This window comes from Trachinotus anak, unplaced genomic scaffold, assembly GCF_046630095.1.
Source record: "Trachinotus anak isolate AG129_WGS33_773 ecotype Australia unplaced genomic scaffold, CSIRO_AGI_Tana_v1 ptg000001l, whole genome shotgun sequence".
NCBI lineage: Eukaryota > Metazoa > Chordata > Actinopteri > Carangiformes > Carangidae > Trachinotus > Trachinotus anak.
In genome coordinates, this window is record NW_027273852.1 from 14,629,924 (window position 1) to 14,652,030 (window position 22,107).

The following is a 22,107-nucleotide window of genomic DNA, read 5'->3' on the forward strand; positions in this document are numbered from 1 at the left end:
AGTTCATTTACCATCTGTTATATAGGCTCATTAAGAGAAGAGGAAAGACACTGTCCTGGAAGTAGAGAAATACTGGGAAAGAAAGAAATGGAAATTATCTTTTTTTTTCTCCTTCTTTTAGGATCCAGAACCTTTTGTCTCCAGATGTTTTATTGTTAATGCTTGTATAATTAAACTCATATAATTTATCCTCCTTTAACATTGCCAGTCATATGTATATACAGTAAGTACAGGAACAGCAAATCAACTTTTAAAAACACATTGAGAGTATTTGTTTGAAAATGTTAAATAACCTGTGCAGAACAGCACAACAGAGACAATCACAAAAGAAGAGTAGCCTGTTTACACTGGATCTAAACAGAGGGCTCGCTACCATTGACAAACTATTTAATAATTTCAATCTAATGAGATAGGAAATGTTTTCTTACTATGTGTGAAACATTATTTCAGATGTGGAGCTGAGTGGTTGAGATTATTTCATATGTCAGCATGTATGACAAGAGAACCCCAGTACAGTGTGTCCTCCCATCTGACAACCACAGAAGAAGAAGTGTCTCCTTACACGAGACTGTGCATGAAGACAGAGATGGACACAAAGAAAAAAAACCCAAATAGAAATACAAAGAAAAGAGAACACAGAGAATAGACTGGTTTAAAAGTATTCATGCAAATTCCACTGAAAGTTATCAGAGCTTGGCGGACAGGCAGTCAGGGAAATAGCCTCACTAACTTAGCTCAAGTGATCTTTCGGGGTTTCAGTAAAGCTCTCTAAAATTAATCACAGTGGACTGGCTGAGGGCTTGCTAAGTGGTAGGGCTAAACGGTAGGCTACATGGACAGAGCCCCATAACAGAGCTGCGATTTATGGTTAAGTGCACAGCTGACACAGCATGAACAACCATGGAGAGTGTATTCATGGTGTAGTGGCACACTGTAGTCCTCTTTAGTCAGGCAAAGGCCTGACGATTCCAAGAGTTACTGGAGAAAAGAACAAAGGAAATATCTCTGCAGTTAAAAAAGGAGCAAGTATACATTGTTACTGTTTTACCTCAAATGAGCCTAAACACATTTTTGCTTCTTGCTCCAGTGCTTTCCAGTTCTTTCATAAGCACAGATTATCAGTCTTATTCTTTATTGACTCCTTTACACATCCCTTTTTTAAAGATATATTTTTTGGGAATTTTTGCCTTTATTTGACAGGACAGTAGAGAGTGACAGGAAAGGGGCAGAGAGAGGGGGAATGACATGCAAAAAAGAGCCGGGCCGGTCGGGAGTCGAACCAACAACTCAGCTGCTAAGAGCATCAGCTCGGCTATCGGGTCATCCCCCCTTTATGCATCCCTTTTTGATTCATTGTTGGATGGTGGAAAAAAGTGCACATTCAGGTTTTATAGCATTTTTATCATCACCTTAAATTAACGTTTTTTAAACCTTTAAATTTAAAGGCGTGTAAATTACTTTACAATACCAATACATTTCTAATATTTGTGAGTAAATCACTAGTGCTCTGGAACTTCTAGTTACAGTCTGTGTCCGACGAGAGTTTTTCTTTTTTATATGTACTTATTTCTATCTGGGGCTAAATGATAATATCAATAATCATGACGAGGTTGTCCATGTGGCTCTAATGATAATGACATTTAAACATTTACATGAGGTGAGTGACATCTACATACATCGCAGATTTTACTGTAAACTGTCAAAAACATACACTCTCAACCTTGCTCCTGGGTTGGCAAAATACGCCAACATATCAATACATCTTTTCATTCTGCTCTATTCAAGTGCTGAACAATTCCTGCAAGTCAGACAATTTGGTCCTGATTATAATGAGAACGGTTCTCATTTCCTATCCCTATGTGAGATGCAACCATTTTGCTCTGAATTAATCCTCCTTTAAAGCATTGTGGAGATGATTCCCGGCGATTATAGGCAACACATCAAGGAAGATGATCACATAATAGATGGTTGATTTGATTTCATCATCCTGTATAGATGTAGAGATGCAAAGTGTTTTGTATGAGACTGTAAAATGTTTTCCCTCTCTCTCTCTCTCTCTCTCTCTCTCTCTCTTTTACTTTGCTCAGCAGTAACCTTTATCTCCTGTTCACACTCTGAAATGAATGAGTGCATGATTTGACTGACAGTGCTCAATAGATAACTGTTTCAATCCAGCAAACTGTCAAGCCCCTCCGTCTGTTAGGTTCACCTAGCCTCCTCACTTGGGCTAATAATACACTAACTGGCATGCTGTCAAAATGATAACAGCCGCTAGAGGCTAAATACGTGCATCTATATATGATTTCTTGATCAAAACAATTTGACTCAGAGATGATTCGGTTGCATGAGGCAGACAGGGAAGACACATTTCCCTTTTGTGTGGAAGGGGAGGTTGATTCTCACTGAAAAACGGGAATACGGTCAAAACTATAAATGTGTTTTCCAATGGCTTCCTAATTTTATGGAGCATTTATAGAATGTTTTTTTGAACAGTAACGAGTGCAGGTGTTGTCATCCGCTCTGGTGAAGCAAAGCTGTGACATTTGTGGCAGACATAAAAGTGCATGGCTTTAAAATCCAGGGCTCCAGGGTTATGAGGTGGTGAGGGAGACCGAACCCCGTGCCAGGGGCCGGTCACGCGCCAGCCGCAGCCCACAGGCTTGCCAGTTGGCCTGTCTCCCCTGGGGTTCCCCGTGCTCTGTCACTGCTGATAAGAGAAAATGGGATTTCCACTGGCTGCTGCTCAGCTGATGCCCTGGCAGCGATGTTAAACAAATGAGAAAAAGAGAGACAGACAGACAGATACATAGATAAAGGAAGAAAAAAAAATGAGACAGAAGGCAAAAGAGTATTTATCCTCCTGGCTGCTGCCTTTGCTAAAGTAGATAAATATATTGTTCCAGCCCTACACACATCTGTGACAGATGTCAAAGACAATGTGCTGGATTTGGCCTTTTCCCGTTTTGAATGTTCTTTTCCCAGTTAAATCCATATTCTTGCTTTGTTTGGAATGTACTGCTAAAAAAATGACTATATATATATATAGATATATATATATATATATATATCTATATATAGAATACAATGTTAATTTACAGTGTGTGTGTCTGTGTGGTTGTGTTAGGGACCTGTGTGTGTGGGGAGTGTAGCTGTTACGATGTAGATCCCTCTGGCGACTGGGGAGACATTCATGGAGACACCTGCGAGTGTGATGAGAGGAACTGCCATGCAACCTATGACCGATACACAGATGACTTCTGCTCAGGTCAGCATCCTGTTATTGGATTTAAAAAAAAACACAGTCACAGACGTGTGTGATACAGCTATAGTAATCCTGAGTCCTGTTTAAAAAGCGGTTAAGGGAATCGTTTGACATTTTGGGAAATATGCTAATTTGCATTCTTGCCAAGATTTAAATAAGAAGATTGATACCACCCTGTATGTTTATTTTCTTTTATGTTTTGTTTATTTGTTTACCTGGGTGTATGGAGTAGGAGGAATATGAAGATGTGGTTATTGTGGTCATTGTGCCCAGACAGAACAGCACAGACAGAAATCCCTTTAATCAAAGTAACCAAAGCTAGTTTCACTTTGGCAGAAATGTCTGTGTGTTCACACAGGACCCTGTCACCCATTGTAAGAAGTTGATTAAGAAAACAGGGTTTTAAGGGCCTATAAATCCACAAATATGAGCTTGGATTAAAATGTGAAGTGTTGAACCCTTGCAAAACAAAACCCTGAGCAACAAAAAAACCAAGCATCTCTCCACAGCTGCTTTTAACAGTTTCATGGTGTATCAAGAAACTAATGTGAAACTGTGAAAAGTGTTCATAGAAAACAAAAAAACAAAATATATATACATTCTTGTGAAGTAGTGAAACAGCCAAAATCTTATCATTATTGGTGGAGTGAGGCCAAAACATTTTTTTAATAGTTGGGGGAAAAACATGCAGTTAACTTTCCAGCTGCTACATCAGCTGATGCACAAACAATTAAGATTCCAAGAGAACCAAGATTCTCAGCCAGCAAAGGGAGAAACACATGACTCACCTTTCACAAAGCTGAGCCAAGTAATCCAAAGGGTATGGCACTTAAAGTCAGATTGCTGTAGAAGTTTGTCTGTTGCCATCCCAAAGAGATGCACAAACACCTATGTCTTTAAAGTCTTCAACTGCTCAGTTTTGGTGAGCCAGAAATCTGCAGCCTCAGATTTCTGATCCTGGCTGACTGGAGCAAGATGTAGACTTCTGCTGTTGTATCAGCTTCAAGGTTGAATATGTTGTGCATTCTGAGATGCTTTCCTGCTCGCCACACTTGTCAAGAGAGGACGACAAGGCTACCATGTGATTGTCTGATTGGGTAATTGCATGGTTGAGCAGGTTTACAGGTGTTGCTTATAAAGACCTTAGTAAGTGTTTTTCCCTAGCTAACACCAGCTCCTGGAAACTTCCCTGGATGAGTGGCAACAACTCCTAGTCAGGTTTGGCACATTATCCCCATAAAATGGCAAATTATAGTTGTTACACTTCTTTTTGTGGGGATTAATTTGTGGGGGTAGTGCATATATAACATGTTAATTAGTGAAATTTATAGGTCCTAGTAGGCGGATTTGTCACTTTTGGACAGAGCCAGACTAGCTGTTCCTCCCTGTTTCCAGTCTTTATGCTTAACTGAGCTAACTAGCTGCAGGGCCCAGCTACACATTTAACATCAGGGTATACAGAGTATTGATCTTGTCATCTAACTCTTGGGTATAAAGTGAAAAAGCATGTTTCCCAAAATGCCAAACTACTGCTTTAAAAGAAAATTGGCTTCTTCTTTACAATGTACAAGTGTATAATATTGTTTATGCCTGTACCATGTATATTGATCTTCACCTTTGAGTAGCCATTGTTCCTTTCACTCAGCAAACACCAACAACACTTCACCATCTGCTTCTAATACACATGAACAGTTTAAAAGAATGCATACGTAATTCACATTTTAAATCTAATCTTTTTCCATCAGTTTTCTCTCTCTCTCCCTTTCTCTCTCTCTCTCTGTGTCTCTATCCCCTGTCCCGACCAGGTAAAATCAATGCTGGCCATCCAGTATTTTAGAGAGGCTGATGTTCTAAGGACACCTCATCATCTCACCTCTGTTATGTCCTACCCCTTGTTAATTTTACAACCCCCTTTGCTCCTCATTCTCTTTCCCTCCCTCATTCACACCAGCTCCCATTTGCCCTCTTTTGCACTCCATCACCTGTCCACCCTGTTTGGTGTGACCCCTTCACTTAATGCTGTTTTCTCCCCCTTCTCAGTACAGTTACAGTCTCTTTCACGTCTCCACTTCCTCCACCTCCTCCTCTTTCTTTTTGGCAGGTCATGGTCAGTGTAACTGTGGCAGGTGTGACTGCAAGGAGGGATGGGCAGGGAAGAAGTGTGAGCATCTTCTGTCCTGCTCGCTGTCTCTGGAGAGCAGTCTGAAGAAGTGTCGAGGAACGTCCAATTTGCCGTGCTTCGGACGAGGTACCTGGTCTTCCCATTTGATCCAGTTGCCATGGTTACTGCAGCAGACCTCTACTCTGCTCTCACCTCTTGGTATAAAATAGGCCATTTCCAGGCCATCTCTTAATCCATCCATAAAGGCACACAGGTGCAAAGCGATCAAATGTTATAGCATCTTTAACTAAGCCATGCAGTTCTTTTGTGTCATACATATCATACGCATTAATGTATGTGTGTGTTTGCACTAAAGCTTTGTGATGTGTATTCATTTTTTTGTAAGTTTGATGTCTAACGATGTGCTCTTGTGCTCATACATATGTATATGTGGGCATGTTTACGAGCATTTGAGAGATTAAGGGGCACTGTTTGCTAGCAGAAATGTGAGCCATGGTTGGAGCAGCTCTCTCAATAGAACAAGCTGTGGGTCGATGTGTCTAGATTTATTGCAGTGACTGAATGCTTCATTAGTGGCCGTTCTGAACACAGGAAGCTTGTTTTCTCGGAGCCTCTGAGCGTTAGACTTAATACTAATATTAGATTCAGATGCTGAGCCAACACTGGAAACCCTTGCTAACAAACCACAGGTCCAGGTTGTGCTTGTCCCAGTCATGTACCCTTGAGCCTGTTGATTGATGACAGTAAGGTGAAAGTGGGAGTATAGTGTTATATTTTAGGTCTATAAAGCCAATGTGCTCTGCCTTGCTGCCTCTGCTGTATCTGTCTGTTGTGTGTGTGTGCACAGTGGAAGTTGTGTATTGCTGTTTACATTCAGAACATTTTAAACTTGGTTTTAAATCTTGATTTATTTACTTTTTTAATCTATCTATATCTATATTTATATTTTTCTTATCTATTGAATATTCAAGACTGAACACACAACAATCGAGTTTGGGGAAGAAAAACATCTGTAGGTAATATTTATAACACTTAAGTAAATTTAAGTAAACGCTTAAATAAATACGTAAATACTTTTCTAATCTGCATCATCAGGACTGTGTAGGTGTGGGTGTTTGATCAGATGTAATTATTTGTGGAGTGAGGCCAAACCATATTTTTAAATGGCTGGGGGAAAAACATGCAGCCTGTTAACTGTCCAGCTGCTAAACAGTTGCACAAACCATGAATTAAGATTACAATGAACTTCTACAAATGAATTCTCAGCCAACAAAGGGAGAAACAAATTAGTCTCCTTTCACAAAGCTGAACTGGTCAATCTACAGGTTGTGGATGTCAAATTAAACTGAAATATCATGAGGGAAGTCGCATTCTTAGCCAAGTAATCCAAATAACATGGCACTTGCAGTCAGGTTTCAGTTGAAGTTTGGATATAGCTGTCCCGAAAAGAAGCAGAAGAAGGAGCATTTAAGTTTTAGAATAGACACCAAGCTGCAGGATGTTTGTTGTCTCTCTGGGACAAAAACTGTGCAAAGCTAAAGCAAAACACAGCTTCACAGAGCAACTGGTCATGTGGAGAGACAGCCTGATGGAGTGATCATAAACATTACCTAGATGCATGTGGCATCTATTACCCAGGACATATGTGACTGTGTTGATATAGATGTTCAACCTGCATGTGTGGATGGGATATCCAGGGGCAAAGCAGTGCCTTAGAAAAATGAAATAAAACAAGAAAGGATAGTTGTGTGACAGCAAGATCTTTGTTTGCCTCTGATTCACCCAGAAACTAATTTTACTTAATGTTTCCAGAAACTGCTTGAAAATCAGAAGTGAGGATAAATGAGAGCCTAAGCAAGTGATGTGTTGATGCAATCAAATTCAGGTAGGATTCATGAAATATAAGTAAAGAAATGTCATTCATCTACTGTACAGCCCTCTGAAAATGACAATAGCCTCAAGTCATTTTATCTACACACTTGCCAGACAACAAAAAGCAATGCCAAAGTTACCGTACAGCTTGGCGAGATACCTACCATGCCTTCATCCAGAGTTAACAATGCACAATGGTCGTGTTACCGTTGTCCTTAAACTGACTGACAACCTGCATTGTTCCAGAATAGGCTTTGGCAAATGTCTCGTAGCTACACAGTGCACACTGTAGTCTTCTGAGGTATCTCTTGTACCTGTATTCTACACTGATGCAGCAGGCTTAATCAATCAGCTTTACAGTGCTGTATGGGCCATTGTTCAGTGTTCCTATACTCCATTCATTTTGCCCCAAGCTGTGTTGTCATTTTCTGGGGAATACCTGGCGGAGTTTCTGTACAAGTAGAAAAGGTACAGTAAAGTCTGCTGTATTCTGTAGGTCTCACCGTGATTCAGCTTTATAATGTAGCTAGCGGTGGGCGAAACAACAAGGACACAACCTGCTTGGTCTCAGGGCTCTGCAGTTTTATCAGGGGTTAATGTGAAGCATTGATTTCCTGTTTCATTTGACTGCAGAGGAAATCACTGGGGAGTCCACAGCCTCTCAACCACTGCTTTATTCCAAACGAAAACAGAGGATATGTGGACTGTAGCTTACTGTGTGTTATTACAGAGACCCTTATAGATATCCGTCACACCCATGGCTGAGAAAGCTGCTGATTAGATTGGGCACCTGAAACCACATAGGGCAGGGATGTTACCATGGAGACAATTACATTAACAAATCAACATCAGCATTGGCCGACAATGAAACAATGCAAGTGTGCTCTCAAAATAGAACCAATTTGGCGTCCTTTGAATACATCAACTATTCATTACGTGTAGTGTCTGTGGCACAGCAGACTTTGGTCATGATGGCCTCAAACCAATTCCACAGCAACAGGGTTGAGAAGCATGGCACTCCCCCCTCACATAATGGAACAGCAAAGATTAACTTGTGCTGGGAGAGTTAATTAGCTTTAATTCCTCCAGCAGTACCTTTGAATTATCTCCAATTGCTGCAACAAAATGGAACTTTAAATTATCCTGTGCAGTAGAACAATGAATGGAATTCGTAAATTCTTCCTTTTATAAATTGCATTTTTTTGTTCAGCCGTGCCTGTCCATTCAGGGCCAGTCAAAGGTGTACATTTACACCACCCAACACTATGTAGAATAATTATTTTCCTGTTCATATGCCTAAATGAATAAATTCTGATTAGGATTTTTTGTGTATATAATATATATATATATATATATATATATATATATAAAACTGGGAGACACTATTTCAAGTAATCAGAATTTCTAAGGCCAACAATATATATCTGTCACATTTAAAACCACTGTCAGTATGTTGTAAATTCACACTGTTGCCTCCTCCTCTGTTATTAGTCAGGAATATCCAAATGTGCTATTCACTGTGTCTGTGCAGATACGGATGCTATTTACCTAACTTTCTTTTCCAGAGGATGCCCATTTGAATGTTTTGGTGTCTGGAAGATTGCAGAGGTAGGAAACAAATAACTGTGACAGAGTTCACTGCAAGGCTTTGATGAATGGCAGTAGATCTGAAGGGTAAGACAACAGGGAGAGAGAGGGAGAGAAAGAGAGAGACGGTCTGTGAGAAACACAGTGAAGGGAGACAGGAAGCAGAGCGGGAGAGTAAGAGAGAAAGAGAGAGAAACTGAAGGAGACAGACGTAGAAAATCACTTAGGCATGGGTGAATGCGGCTGGTACAGATGGCAGCTTGAGCGGAAAAGCCTTGAAATTTGAAACAGCAGCTTCAGAGCTTTTCTTCCTGAGAGGTGGAGGCAAGACGCTTGTGGATAGCACATTCTTTATACTGTGGTATTTCCTCAAGGAAACACCTGCTTTCAACATCTTTCTGCTGATTCTTGGGATCCCTTTCTCTGCTCTCTGAGGAGCGGCTTGTAAAAGATATTAACTGTGTGACTGTTGATATTTAAAAGCCAATACCTCTTCCAATACCTAACAGCTGATGGATAGACCAGTGAATTATTATTCTTCTACCACCCTGAGAATTTTAAAAATATCTTAAGAACATGATCATAGTCGTGACAGCACAGACCCAGATATCATGAGTTTTGATCCTACACATGCATTAAAAACCCAGTGAAATGGGAGTTTGAATGTATTAAGTGTTCATAATGTGACATATTCCTGGGTGAAATGGTAAAAATGAGAACAAAGTATCATTTTAGATGGAATTTGATTGAGCACTTTGGGTGCCAAAGGAAGGATTTCATTCACACCACAAGTTGAGACACAGCACAGTTAAGGTTGTTATTAGAATGGATTTATTATATTTGGTGTGGTGCTGGATTCCTTGCAGCTATCAAACAACATCAGACAAGCTTTGGAAATAACATGGCTTCCAAAGTGGTTTTAAAACTGCCAATAAATGGTGGGTTAGGTGGTGAGTCTTTGAAAAATGTTTGGAGTAGTGGTTTCCAAAAGTCTCTCAGTCTCAGTCATTTGTTGTTTTAAGTCATATAGAGGACAACAGAGAGCACATTTCGATTTTACACTACAAGTGGTCAAAAAACGTTGCTTTTGTCCAGGCTCAATGCTGGCAGGAGTGCAAATTTAAGTGCAAAGCAAGAGCAAATTTTTCTTTTTGCACTTATGTCTGTGTGTTAGTTTCGCAGCTCTTTGGTGAGAGGAGTGTCACAGCTGTGGTCGTGTTTATGCAGATCAAGCAGTGAGGCACAATTTTGGCACTGATTTTGGCATGAAAATAGGAACACACTTCCAATGGGTTCAGACCACTTTACTGAAAATGTCACAAATGTTAGACGACATACGAGAAGAGTCAGGCACAGCTCCAAAATCACATAAAACATTAAAGCGTTCTATTTCAGTTTTTGAAGTTCACATTTAAATGCCCATCAAAACACTGTTTCAGTGTGAGTTACATTAAAGGCTGATCTATTTCTACTGCAGAATGTATGAGGCTCTCCCACAAAGTTGACTAAGTCCCTGTAGCCATGTTCTATCTGCAGTCTTTAATTTGAATTTGAAGCCCTGAGAAACTGTGCATGACTTTAAACGGGGTGGAAATTTGAATTAAAAGCTCAGACCTGGCACCTGGCTGTAAAATATTAAGTACACAACCTTCTGTACTTTTGAGACTCCAAGCTTTTCTACAGAGACTTCAAGGTTTATGCATTGCAAATCACAAGGAACATCCATTAAGGTTCTTAGAATGAGTAAAACTCCAAACTGCGTCCTCTCTGGAAAATCTATAGTATTTTTATGTCATAGTGTAGTATATGATCAATAAAATGCTGTTGGCTTATGCAGCCATGTAAGCACCTTTAAAACAATATTCACTTTTTGTAGTATTTGTAGCACTGTCATTAGTTTGCACATGTAAACATACGGAAATATGACTGTGAATGAAAATCACTAAATTCGAGATATGAATATAATCCTTTAAAAAATACTTTTGTGCACAGGATTAGAAGAATAAAATGGGACTCTGGGTCTATTGGAAAAGAGCAGTTTTCCCTTGGGAGAGGCTGTTGTGGACTCTCCTCCCAGCCCCTCAGGAAACTGTTGCTTTTAAAGGAGTGAGAGGAGCTGACATGATTGAACATTACTCAAGCCTACCCTACCCCTTAATGATTAAGTGTTCATCCATTTAACAATCTATTCATCTTATTCACTAAAACTGCAAAAATGAGTTGGCCACACCCTCACCTGCCCTGTGTTTGTACACACATTTGAACTGTAATTGTCCCAGGCCCATGTCCACTGATGTGACATTGTCACTGAGGTGTTGTGCACCTTAGACAGGATGACAAATTAAACATCAACACACACAAACACACACGCACACATTGGTGTGGACGGTTTGACGACCACAGAGATAATCAATAAGGCAGGATGTTGTGACATCACTGGTTGCTAGGGTAACTGAATCCGCAGAGCAGATGGTGGTAATGTTATATGTGAAGCAGGAAGAGAGGTTGCTAGGATGTGTGTGTGTGTATGTGTGTGTTTGTGGTCATAACAAATGACAGTGATGTGACATGGACAACACATTAGGTAAAGCTGTCAGTCAAGTGGCCATCTTGTAAATTCCTGTCAGGTCACTGTTTATTGCCCCTAATTCCACGCAGTGAGTCAACAAAAGATAAAAGCAGGCAATATCCACATTATGGATACGTGTTAGGTGTTATTTACTGGCACGAAACACAAAATGTACCCCGCAGGGCTACAAATAGGGAAAACATTGACAAGAGTGAATAATGATTTTGCAAGAAGGACATTCCCCACCCGCTAAAAACAGGAGGAAGGAGAAAGAGAGGCACTCAGTATGCTGTGTTTTAACCATCTGTCTTCACTGAACTGGGAAATTCCCTTTGTGCAATTATTTTTCATGGTGGCCAGCTTACCTGTTTGTAGCCCTTCTGGGTGTCTTTTGTCTACAGCATCAGTGAATAGGAACACCTAATACATGTCCCACTGTGTGTGTCTTTCTCCTTTGTCAGTAGAGCATACAGCAGGCAAGACAAATGCACATTTCATGGTAATGCCTCAGATTATGCAATGTCATTCTTAAGCTCTATTCAAAGTGGTATTAACAAGGTTACTAATGTATTCTTATAGTGACATCATTAAAGAGGAAACAATGACTCCCTTAAAGCACATTTTTAAGAACAGTTACTTGAAGCAACATCAACAAGTTAGTTTGTAAAACAATCATCTGCAATACAAGCCAGTGATTAGTATTTTAGAAGACATTTCTCCCTCTGTGGCCTACACTACACCCATAATTAATATACCTCAGAGCAGCCTGGTTAAATGATCAATGAGCAGGTATGCTGCACACCTCCAATGATAGTGCAGAATAGATGATGTTTTTCTAATGAGTTTCACCATTAGCCAGCATGCTCGCTCAGCTCGTTTCCCTGTGGCCCTCTTCACTGGCAGCTCGCTGATTGAAGTGGGATAGCAACATCTTGAGGTGTGCGCGTGTGTGTGAGTGTTTATTAGAGTGAGTGATTTACATATAAGATTTGACCGTGTGGCTGGAAGGAATGTTGTCAAGACAGATTAAGTCCGTGCGGCTTAAAAAATCAGTTACTGAACTCATCTACTGAAGGCATGCAAATCGCGTTCCTGTCTCACAGGTTGAATAGAAAAGGTAAGAACTCAGGTTGATATGAGACATTAAAGGAAAAAGCAAGAGGATTATTCTGCTGAACAGCTATTAAAAACACATCTCTGCTATGAAACACTGCTCAGATGTGAGAAAACGCCTCTGTTTTTGTAGGTCAGTGCCAGTGTGGACAGTGTACTTGCCACCCACCTGGGGACAGCCGAGTTCATGGCAAGAATTGTGAGTGTGACGACCGTCAGTGCCTGGACATCACTGGAGAGGTCTGTGGAGGTAAGAGCACACACACACACACACACACACACACACACACACACACACACAAACACACAAACAACAAATCTTGTGCAAGTTGTGTGAGTAACAGAGGGTTCTGACAGAACACGGGGACAAACAGATGGCAAGTCTACACTTTAACATTACCGTTCAAGCTGTGGCTACAGAGTAGAGGAGTAGAGGTTAAAGTTGTGTTCATTTTCTGCACAGACAGTGGGCGTCATGTTAGAACCACCCATACAAAGGGGCTTGTTCTGAAGTGGGACTTGTGAATGATCTCAAAGTATTTGTCACATTCACCAGTTTTCTCATACTCAGAATTACATACATTCACAAGTGGTCTGATCCTGTCATATAAGTCATGTACAGATGGTGTGCCTTTCTTCACTGGATGAAAAACACTCATTTGACTCAATAATTAATTAACACTGACACTGCTAAATTTGTAATTTTCCGTCTGCTGATTTCAGGCAGCAGGACTTGAAGCTGTATGATGTGAAATTCTTGCTGGGTGACACTTTTCTGATTGACACTTGTCAACAAATGGAGCAGAACTAGTAGCCTTAGATAGCAATTTGTGAACATACAGTACAGGAGATGACATAAATGATGAAATCTTCCACAAGCAATCAATCCGACTTGAAAGAACGGCCAGGAACCAGGATTCATGTAAAAAAAGGATGAGAGGTTTGGGATAAGAATACCTGAATATTCTTACATGAGGGCCAATCACTGAGTTTAAAACTCTGTTTTCTGTGATGCTAACTATGACTCCCTCTTTTCTACCTGATTCAGTGGGTCACTGAGGCTCATGGGCACCAGTACTTAGAGCCATGTGCCGTACTGTGACAGAAACGGTACGACTTCTTAAGAACACAGTTGAAATAGATAAATTAAGACCATACATTTTTGAGATATTGTTGAATTTTCCCAGAGACTCCCATGGTTCTGTGAACAATGAGGTTTGTGAATTTTCAGTAGAGAAAATGGTCACAGTTCATTTATGCATTCATTTATTCATTCTCTGCCTGCCTTTGCCATTTTATTAACTCTCTTGTCATTTTACAGCCTGCCACTCCCTCCTCCCCTGCGGCTGCCCCAGCCCTGCCCACCTTTCAGCCACCTGACTCTTCCCTGTCCTCCTGCTCACCTGGTCCTAATTCTCTCATCAGTTCCTACTGTATATAAAACGGCCCGTTTCCCCCCCTTCTCTGCTAGATTGTCTCTTGTGCTTTCTTTGCTGTAGTGAGCTGACCTTGATTCTTGCTTCTGTTTGGGCTATTTTCGCCTGCTCCTTTTGCCTGGTTTGCCTCTTGCTGACTGCTGCCTCGTGCCCCGACTTCACCTGTTGCTTGTCCCTGGCTGCTTTTGTCTACAGAGCCCAAATATAAAGGTGAACTGTTCTGAACTTTTATCAGAGTCCTCCCAGTCCCGAGCCATGAAAAATACTTGCAAATTCACCCGTTTCACCTCTCCGACAGAAACATGAGCTGTACATCCACTAATACACTTGGCAGGGTTACAAACTTGCCACTCCTTCTAATGATTGCATGGAAAACTAGACATATTATGCACAGCATGTGCACACATACACTCACCCACTTTGAAACTGTGCCAGGAGCAAATGCTGAATTTGCGATCAATACAATATGATCCTATCTGCTCTCTTTGATATCCACAGACACAACCCTCTAAACCCTTGAGCTGAATTTGAGAGAAATTGCTGCGAGCCTTTGAAGCTTCTGTTTGAGGTCTTGGGAAGTTTGCGCTCTTAATTTGAGCCATTTAGGCACAACCACTGTAATGGATAGATCGCACTAAAACATTAGAGGCTCAATTGAAACTGCGATTTCCCTTTGCAGCTGCAGCTGCTGCTATCACCACAAAGCAAGAGAGAGAACAGAGGAAGTCAGATGAAGGAAATGTGCGAATTAAGGATTGTCATGTTCCTAAAGAAAAGCATGAAAAAATGGAGAAGAGTTACATTCTTCTACGGCTGAACCAACAGACTTCCTTTGGCCAAACACGATTCTTGATCTCGGGGCTTTTGTAGGAAGCATTCTTTTATTTGGTTCAACACCTTTTATTATATTGGTATTGTATGTTTCCTCTGTTTAATTTGAGCAGGAAAGGCACACAGTACTGGATTCTCTGGATTCATACACATACTCTTAATATGTATATAAATTGTTTTCCATAGAGTAAAAAAATGGTGCTGATTTTCCTATACCTCTCTAACAACAGGGAGCAGCTTTTCCTCCACAGGTGTATCGTTCGTTGCCACATCTAAATGCTCAAACTATCATTATGTTTATTGTTAAACTGACATGACTGTCTTTTCCTTTCAGCCAGCAGATGAGTGCAAGTGTCTGCCTCTGAGTGGGGCTTTCTACTGTTGTTTTGGGGGCTGTGCCATTTTGTATCAGTGGTGCATTGCAGCATCTGAGGGTAAATTTCTCCTTTAAAGGGGGGATGCAGTATTTATGTGAATGGATTACCGGGGCTCATTGTGTGCTGGGCCGTCCAGAGACAATTCCTTATGAGGCTTCCTGAAGGGAAGGGAAGCTTGTCTGAGCACCAAACACCAACACAGACGCCCGCACAAACAAAGGCATACACATACAAACAGGCATGCTGTCAGGCTGACAATTAAGTCTGTGTACTCAGAGGCCTGTGGAAGTTATTGGGTGTTTTGAGAGACTGAGAGACTCCAAAGCAGGTACCCAGAGTGAGAAGTGGGGATTAAACAGAAAGCAAAACTTTATGGTGAGGGAGCTGTGAGAAACTTCCCAAGTGCAGTGAATGCCCCTGGACATTTGAGCCTCTGCAGACAACAGAGAGGGGAGGAGTGATAAATGACACAAGCCCCTTGCATATAATTCAGTCCTTCAGTGTTAAGCAGCTTGTCAGTCAGCTCAGTCCACACCACACTCTAAAGTGTTTTTTTCACACACAAAAAAACAAGGGGAGAGAGCAGCCAAAATATCCACATTACAAGGCCCAAGTGCTCATGCTTCAGGCTTCTCTGCTCACACTTTGTGCACTGAAGCTGTATTCACATCATATGGGATGGACAGCAGAGGTGTGAATGGTTCCCATGTTGAATGAATTGTGAGTTTTCATGTCATTGGACAACTCTACAGACAGTTTTATGACTGCAGAGTTGGTTATGTGAGGGTTAAAAATACTGTTCATTGACAGTCTAGCACAACATCTATTACATTTGAGTTTCATTACCTTGAATAACAGACTTTGGCTGACACGAGGCCTCCATACTTGGTTGCCTTTTCAGGCCATTTTAGGGTATTAAATGCCATGTCTGATACACTGTTTCAAAATTTCCAGTCATAATTATGACTTGGATGTTGACATGAGCGGTACTTAAAAGTGTGAAACTAGTTATTACGAGAACCTCCATAAGACATATTAGTGTTTAGCCAGATTGCTGGTTGTGGGTATCAAGGCCTGAAAGTACTTTCTCCAAGACCTCATTTGACTTGTCATAGCAAGAAAAGCATGGCTCTAACCAAAAACATTCATGATGGCTACTTGCCCCAGTAAGAAATGCAACTGTCTGACCATGTTTAATACCAGGGCCCAGGATACCTAACTGCAATGTAGCCACTTCATTTCAAAATTTTGACACTACTATGCCTGGCTCACACTAATGAGCAAATGGATGTTGTTAGATACCAGGTTTTACCAGGCCAGAAAATCCATTAATCAGATAACTGCCGCTCTTCAAAGGATGAGGGTCTAGGCTGATTCTGCTCTTCCTCAGAAAAGGAAACAGTCCAGAAATAAGAAGTAATATTGGGTTCAGGCACAACATCATCCATTTCCAAATTTGGTATCAGTTAAAAGTTCCATGATATTCATCATTCATATCAGCACATGAGAAATGATATTCAGATTAATGCCAAGACATAACACAATGTTTCTCTGATCTAGTTCAACTGAAATATTTACTAGTGGTGAATGATCTGTAAATGTAACTGAAAATACCTGGTGAATACGCTGTGGTCGGGTGAAATTTGCAACATGGTAAGTTGACTGAATGCTTCATCACATAGTGGGCAGCTGCGCAATGGATGACTGGACACTAAGGACAAGGATTCACCACTTGCATCCTCAAATTTCAGAAAGCAGAAGATTTAATTTCTCACTAACAAGTCAGATCCTTGAATCCTTAAAGTCTGGTTTTCTCCAGATAAGTAAAAAAAAAAAAAATCTAAATTTCAAGTGATTCAAGTATTTTCTAGTTTTAATTTACATTTTCCATTGAAGTTCATTCATCTTGCTAGTTCTTTCTCGTTTCAAGATACAAACATTCATGCCAAAAAAAAATCGTGGAACAGACTGATTTCTTTTGGAAACAGTATATATTTAAAAATACATTTATCAGGACTCAAGTAATGACAAAGAAGGGATTCACCATCCCCTACCATTTACCCATCTCCCTCATTTCCCTGTGGCAGTGAACTCTAAACTTCTGACAGGCACTCTGCTCTTACAGTACAGATCTTTGCTGGATTAAACACCTGATTCACCACCTCCTCCCCTACAAAGCCTATGTCTTAATGCTATAACACACTGCATGCTCTGTGAACGGCAGGTGCAGACTAATTGAATGAGGGCCAGGTCGCCTTTCCTCCAAAGCAATTAACCACTCTCCCAGGCCAGCTGATTGAGGCAGCCATGCATGGCCTGCCATAGCTGCCACTCCACTCCGTTTAAGACAGGGGGTAGCTAACTTTTATTTATAACCTCCCACCACAACCACCATCACACTCACACATCCTCCATACACCATCCATGACCTCTGCCTCTGATTGATAAAAATTCAGACAGCACAGGGAACGGAGGCAATGCAGACTTCCAGAGATAGCGAGGGAAGACGGCTAATATTGATTTATTATCTATAGGAGTGGAATGATCTATTGCTTTCAAGTTTACACATGGTGTTTAGCTATATCCTGTACAAGCTGTGTCCCTAAAGATACCGAAGGTTTGATTTTTTCCTCGCACATTTGCCCACAGAAATCAATAAAAACTTTTTGTATCCAACTCATGGTTTAATGGAATAGTTCAACATTTTAAATACACTTATTTGTTTTCTTGCTGATAGTTATATGAAAATGCCAATAGCCCTCTCATTACGGTATACTCCATATGAAGCTACCACCAGCAGCCCATTAGCCTAGCCTAGCATAAAGGCTGAAAGCAGGGGGAAATGGCTCCAGATTCGACTCTATGTAAATTAATGAGCTTTTGAGGGAACTGGTTGGCTGAAGCATGTTAGCTGTTCCTCCCTGCTTTAATTCTAGGACAAGCTAACCTGTTGCTGAGTGGAGCTTCAGATTTAATGCACAGATATGAGAGTGGTATCTATTGTTTTTCACCAAACTCTCACCAAATAAGCATGTTTCCAAAAATGCAAAACTTTCTTTCACGCATAGTGGTCACCACAGTGGAAAGCCATGCCTGGATCTGGATGGTGTTGCATATGAGTCACATCAGTGGACAGTCCTTTAAAGCCCCATAGGCAGCCACCTAGTTTCAACCAAATGCAAGTGCAGATAAAAACACCAACATCCAAGATGGCTGACAAAAGGTCAGAGATGCCAAGCACCTCAGAAATATCTGCCCAGTCCCTCGATAGAAGAACACTCTTATAGGTAAAGGACAATATGTTGATGAAGTAACACCTGAGGTACAATATTAGTATATAAGTATATTAGTGTAAAACTACATTGATTAGCAAAACAAAAGAAACAAAAAAAAAAAAACAGAGAACTGATAATGCTATAATATAAGAGGTTTCTTTTCATGGAAATACTGACTAACATCTTACACTCCAGTTACAAATATGATGTGCTATTGTTGACAGGGTCCTTAAATTAATGCCTTGAAAAGTTTTAACTCAGATAAGCAAATGTATATGTATTCATATGTGAGTCTTGGGCTGAATGTGTGAGGCATTGGGTCTCAGCTGAAAGAATCAAAATTGAAGTGGACGGCTGTTTGATTGAATCAATACACTCCTACACCAAACAACTTCCAGCAGCACAATATGGATTTACGATGATGAGAATGATGGAAAAATACTATGCTCATTACCACCTCTACAACCTGGCATCTGTTACCAGATGTGAACATAAAGGAATCAATCAATGATGCTCCTGCCTCTACATGATGTGATTTATACTGAAGTGAGCATGTGGTGATTGCTCTGCGAGTCCTGTTGGAGATGAAGGAGGGCATAAGAGTGATAGTGCTTGTTAAAGTCACAGTGATGCTATCAGCTATTAGCACACCCTGGTGCCAACCTACCTCTTTCAGCCAATTAAACGTCCCTGGTTTCTTGTGTGGGTGCGTGTGTTTGTTTTTGACTGCCATTGCCTTCCTTTGTTTTTCATCTCTCTCTCTGAAGTGCTGGAGATTTATTAAGGACAGGACAAGACCATTGATGACAGTTCCTTTCATGTCCCATGTACAATAAACCTGCTTCTTCTCTCCTGTCTTCCTGTTGCTCTGTCTCCTTGTACTGCCTATTAGCGTCAAGGTTCAGTGTCTGCACTGTCAACACTGTGTTTATTTGCCTTATTTCTATTTTTTGCTCTCTCCAGCTGCATCTCCCTTGACTTTTCGCTGTATCCGTGAATGCTTTTAATATTTTTCTTCTATTCGTGCTATTTTCTCATGGGCCTGCTCCATATTCTGTCTCCTTTAAATGAAGGCCCTTCTGCCCTCCACCGCCAGGTCACGGTTACTGTTCATGTGGACGGTGCATCTGCGAGGAGGGCTGGTTCGGGAAGGTGTGCCAGTTCCACAGGTCTTGTGACATGAGCGATGCCCAGAGCAAGGAGATTTGTGAGACCTCAGATGGAGTCATGTGCAGTGGAAAAGGTGAACAACACTTATTTTTTTTTTATTTCTGATTGAATACTTCCTAGAAAAGTTGTTATAAAACAAGATATGTGTCAAATAATATATACTAACATTTATATTCTAATATAGTCATTTCAAAGAACACAAATTATAATTATAACATAATTATCAAAGATTTAACCCAACACAACTCTGCTTTTTCCACTCAGAAAAGAAACTCATGCACCTCTGCATGTTGTAAGGCAGAAGAAATGCACTTCCACAATCAAATTCTTCATGACATAGTACACATTGTAGAAAACAGTCATAAAAAAATCAACAAAAAAATTATGATTATGTCTAATTGTTCTTTTCAGAGGTTTAATGCACTTTTATGATTTTAAGTCCTTGATCTGAAGCATCATCACAATGTCTTCTCCCTGAAGATCACAGAAATTGAGCAATCTCTGAAAATTTTGGTTTCTCCATTACAACTCAGCTCTTCCAACATCTTTACATCACTCACTTTTGAACACCCTAAAATAAACACCAAACACTACAGACACACAACAATAAGTGTCAGTGACTCACTTTGCTTTTCTTTCTGATTGATGAACAAAGTCTGTGATATTATTTTTGAACCTAACAAACAAGCACCTTGATTACCACGGTCATGTTAGTAGGACCTTCACGTTTGACTATGAGTCATCAAGTTGGTCTTTATAAACTTTGTTCATACTACTGCATTTCTGTGGGTGAGAAGTTCTGCTTACTTGTCTTGGAAATTGGGGTATAACTGCCTTCATATATATATATATATATATATTGACTATTTTTCAATTGATTTTCTCTCTGTAGCACCCTTGTGGTTATAATGAATGCCACATAACTGCAGTCTCCCGAGTTTTATAATTACAGCTGTGGACCTGTGTCACATTCATACCACCACTGTCTCTTCCTGTGTTTCCTGTCCACCTCTCGATTTCTGACCATCAGATAAAGACAATAATTACCAAAAGAGTAAAAATTCTCAGTGAAATGTGGATGTTACTAATTCAAAACAGGCTTTTGATCTTTGCTGCTGCTAAAACACTGTTTATATATATAAAAAAAAAGTAATAATAAACATGTTACCATGATCATAATCAAATGGATGAAATATTTGGCACTAATCTCATATTCACAAACCTACTTACAAAACAGCTAAAGGATTAGGTCTTATCTTACTCTCCCTGTCTCTGATATACTCTTATACTTTCTACAATTTCCTGTCGTCATAGCTCATAGTACCAAGCAATTACACTGATGTGCTTTCAAACAGATCTTGCAAGATTATCATCAAATTTCCACTCTAAACTGTTTTGCTGTGTCACAGGTTAACGCCTCATTCTTTTATGATTAAGGTAATAATCTTCCTCTATGTTGTCGTCTTTTAACAAAACATTAATGTATTATACATGAACGAGTTCACAGCACGACGTCTGCAAAGCTGTATGGCACCAGATTTCATCAGAACACGTAATGTATTATATTCCAGTAACTCACTGTGAAAACAAAGGTAGCCCTCTGTAGGGCTGAAACTATTATTACAGATCAACACATTAGCTGATTGATAGGGGATTAATCATTGTTAACGTCAGCTTCTCAAATATGATGATTTGTTGCTTATCTCTGCCTCATATAACTGTTAACTGAATATATTTTGATTGGCAATGTTGGTCTATCAGTACCAACAAAATTAAGTTGTACTCTTTCACAGTTTTCTGACATTTTACAGACTAAATAATTGATCTATGAATAGGAAAGAAAACTGATGATAAAAGATGATTGTTGCAGCTCCATATAGCTCCTTGTTCTCCCTGCACTGTATGTATATGTTTATAAAGAAGTTCCCCATCTTGTCAGAACATTGCATGTTTCATACAACAGAATCCCTTGTGTTGAGTAGCTGTGAATCCACAGAAAGAGGCTGATTGCAGTGGATCCAGCTCTGCAGAGACAAGCCGGGTGTGAAAATGAAAATGAGCATGTTCATTCTCCACGCTCCACCACATTCAGACACCAGAACAATCTTCCCTGAGCTCCTCCCTTCGTCTCACCTCTCTCTTATCTGTTTTACTTGCTCTCCTGCTCCTCACTCTGTCTGTCTCTCGCTGTCTGCCCCCACCTCTCATAGAGGGCTCCTGTGACCTGCTGTATGCTGATAGAAATTGGGAAGATTGAAAACATAGTTGCTGGACCTCAGGGTTTAAGCTTTGGATAAAAAAATAAAGGAAACAGCAGTAGGTTTGTTTCCCTCTACCAATCCTTAATACCTTATTATCCTGCTGCTGCCCTCGAGAGTGAGAGAAATAGACACTGTTGGCGAAGAGGAAGTTTAAAGTGTGGGTGGATTGGTTTCCTGGTGACAAACGAATACTAGTAGCTGTTTCCCCAGAGAAGAACTCATATCCACTCTG

General features: G+C 40.3%; 1 protein-coding gene across 2 annotated transcripts in view; it reads left to right on the plus strand.

Moving 5' to 3' along the window:
* The window catches only part of itgbl1 (integrin, beta-like 1), a 42,237-nt gene that overhangs the window by 15,537 nt on the left and 4,593 nt on the right, over nucleotides 1-22,107 (plus strand). Inside the window, exons 6-9 of one of the 2 annotated variants that reach the window (XM_071479636.1) lie at nucleotides 3,125-3,265; nucleotides 5,364-5,510; nucleotides 12,659-12,775; nucleotides 13,847-14,190. In XM_071479636.1, coding sequence (XP_071335737.1) covers nucleotides 3,125-3,265; nucleotides 5,364-5,510; nucleotides 12,659-12,775; nucleotides 13,847-13,905 — 464 coding nt within the window. In that variant the 3' untranslated portion in view covers nucleotides 13,906-14,190. Of the gene's footprint in view, nucleotides 1-3,124; nucleotides 3,266-5,363; nucleotides 5,511-12,658; nucleotides 12,776-13,846; nucleotides 14,191-19,540; nucleotides 19,688-22,107 lie in introns of those variants that run through there. The other variant, XM_071479626.1, reaches the window with a different exon arrangement.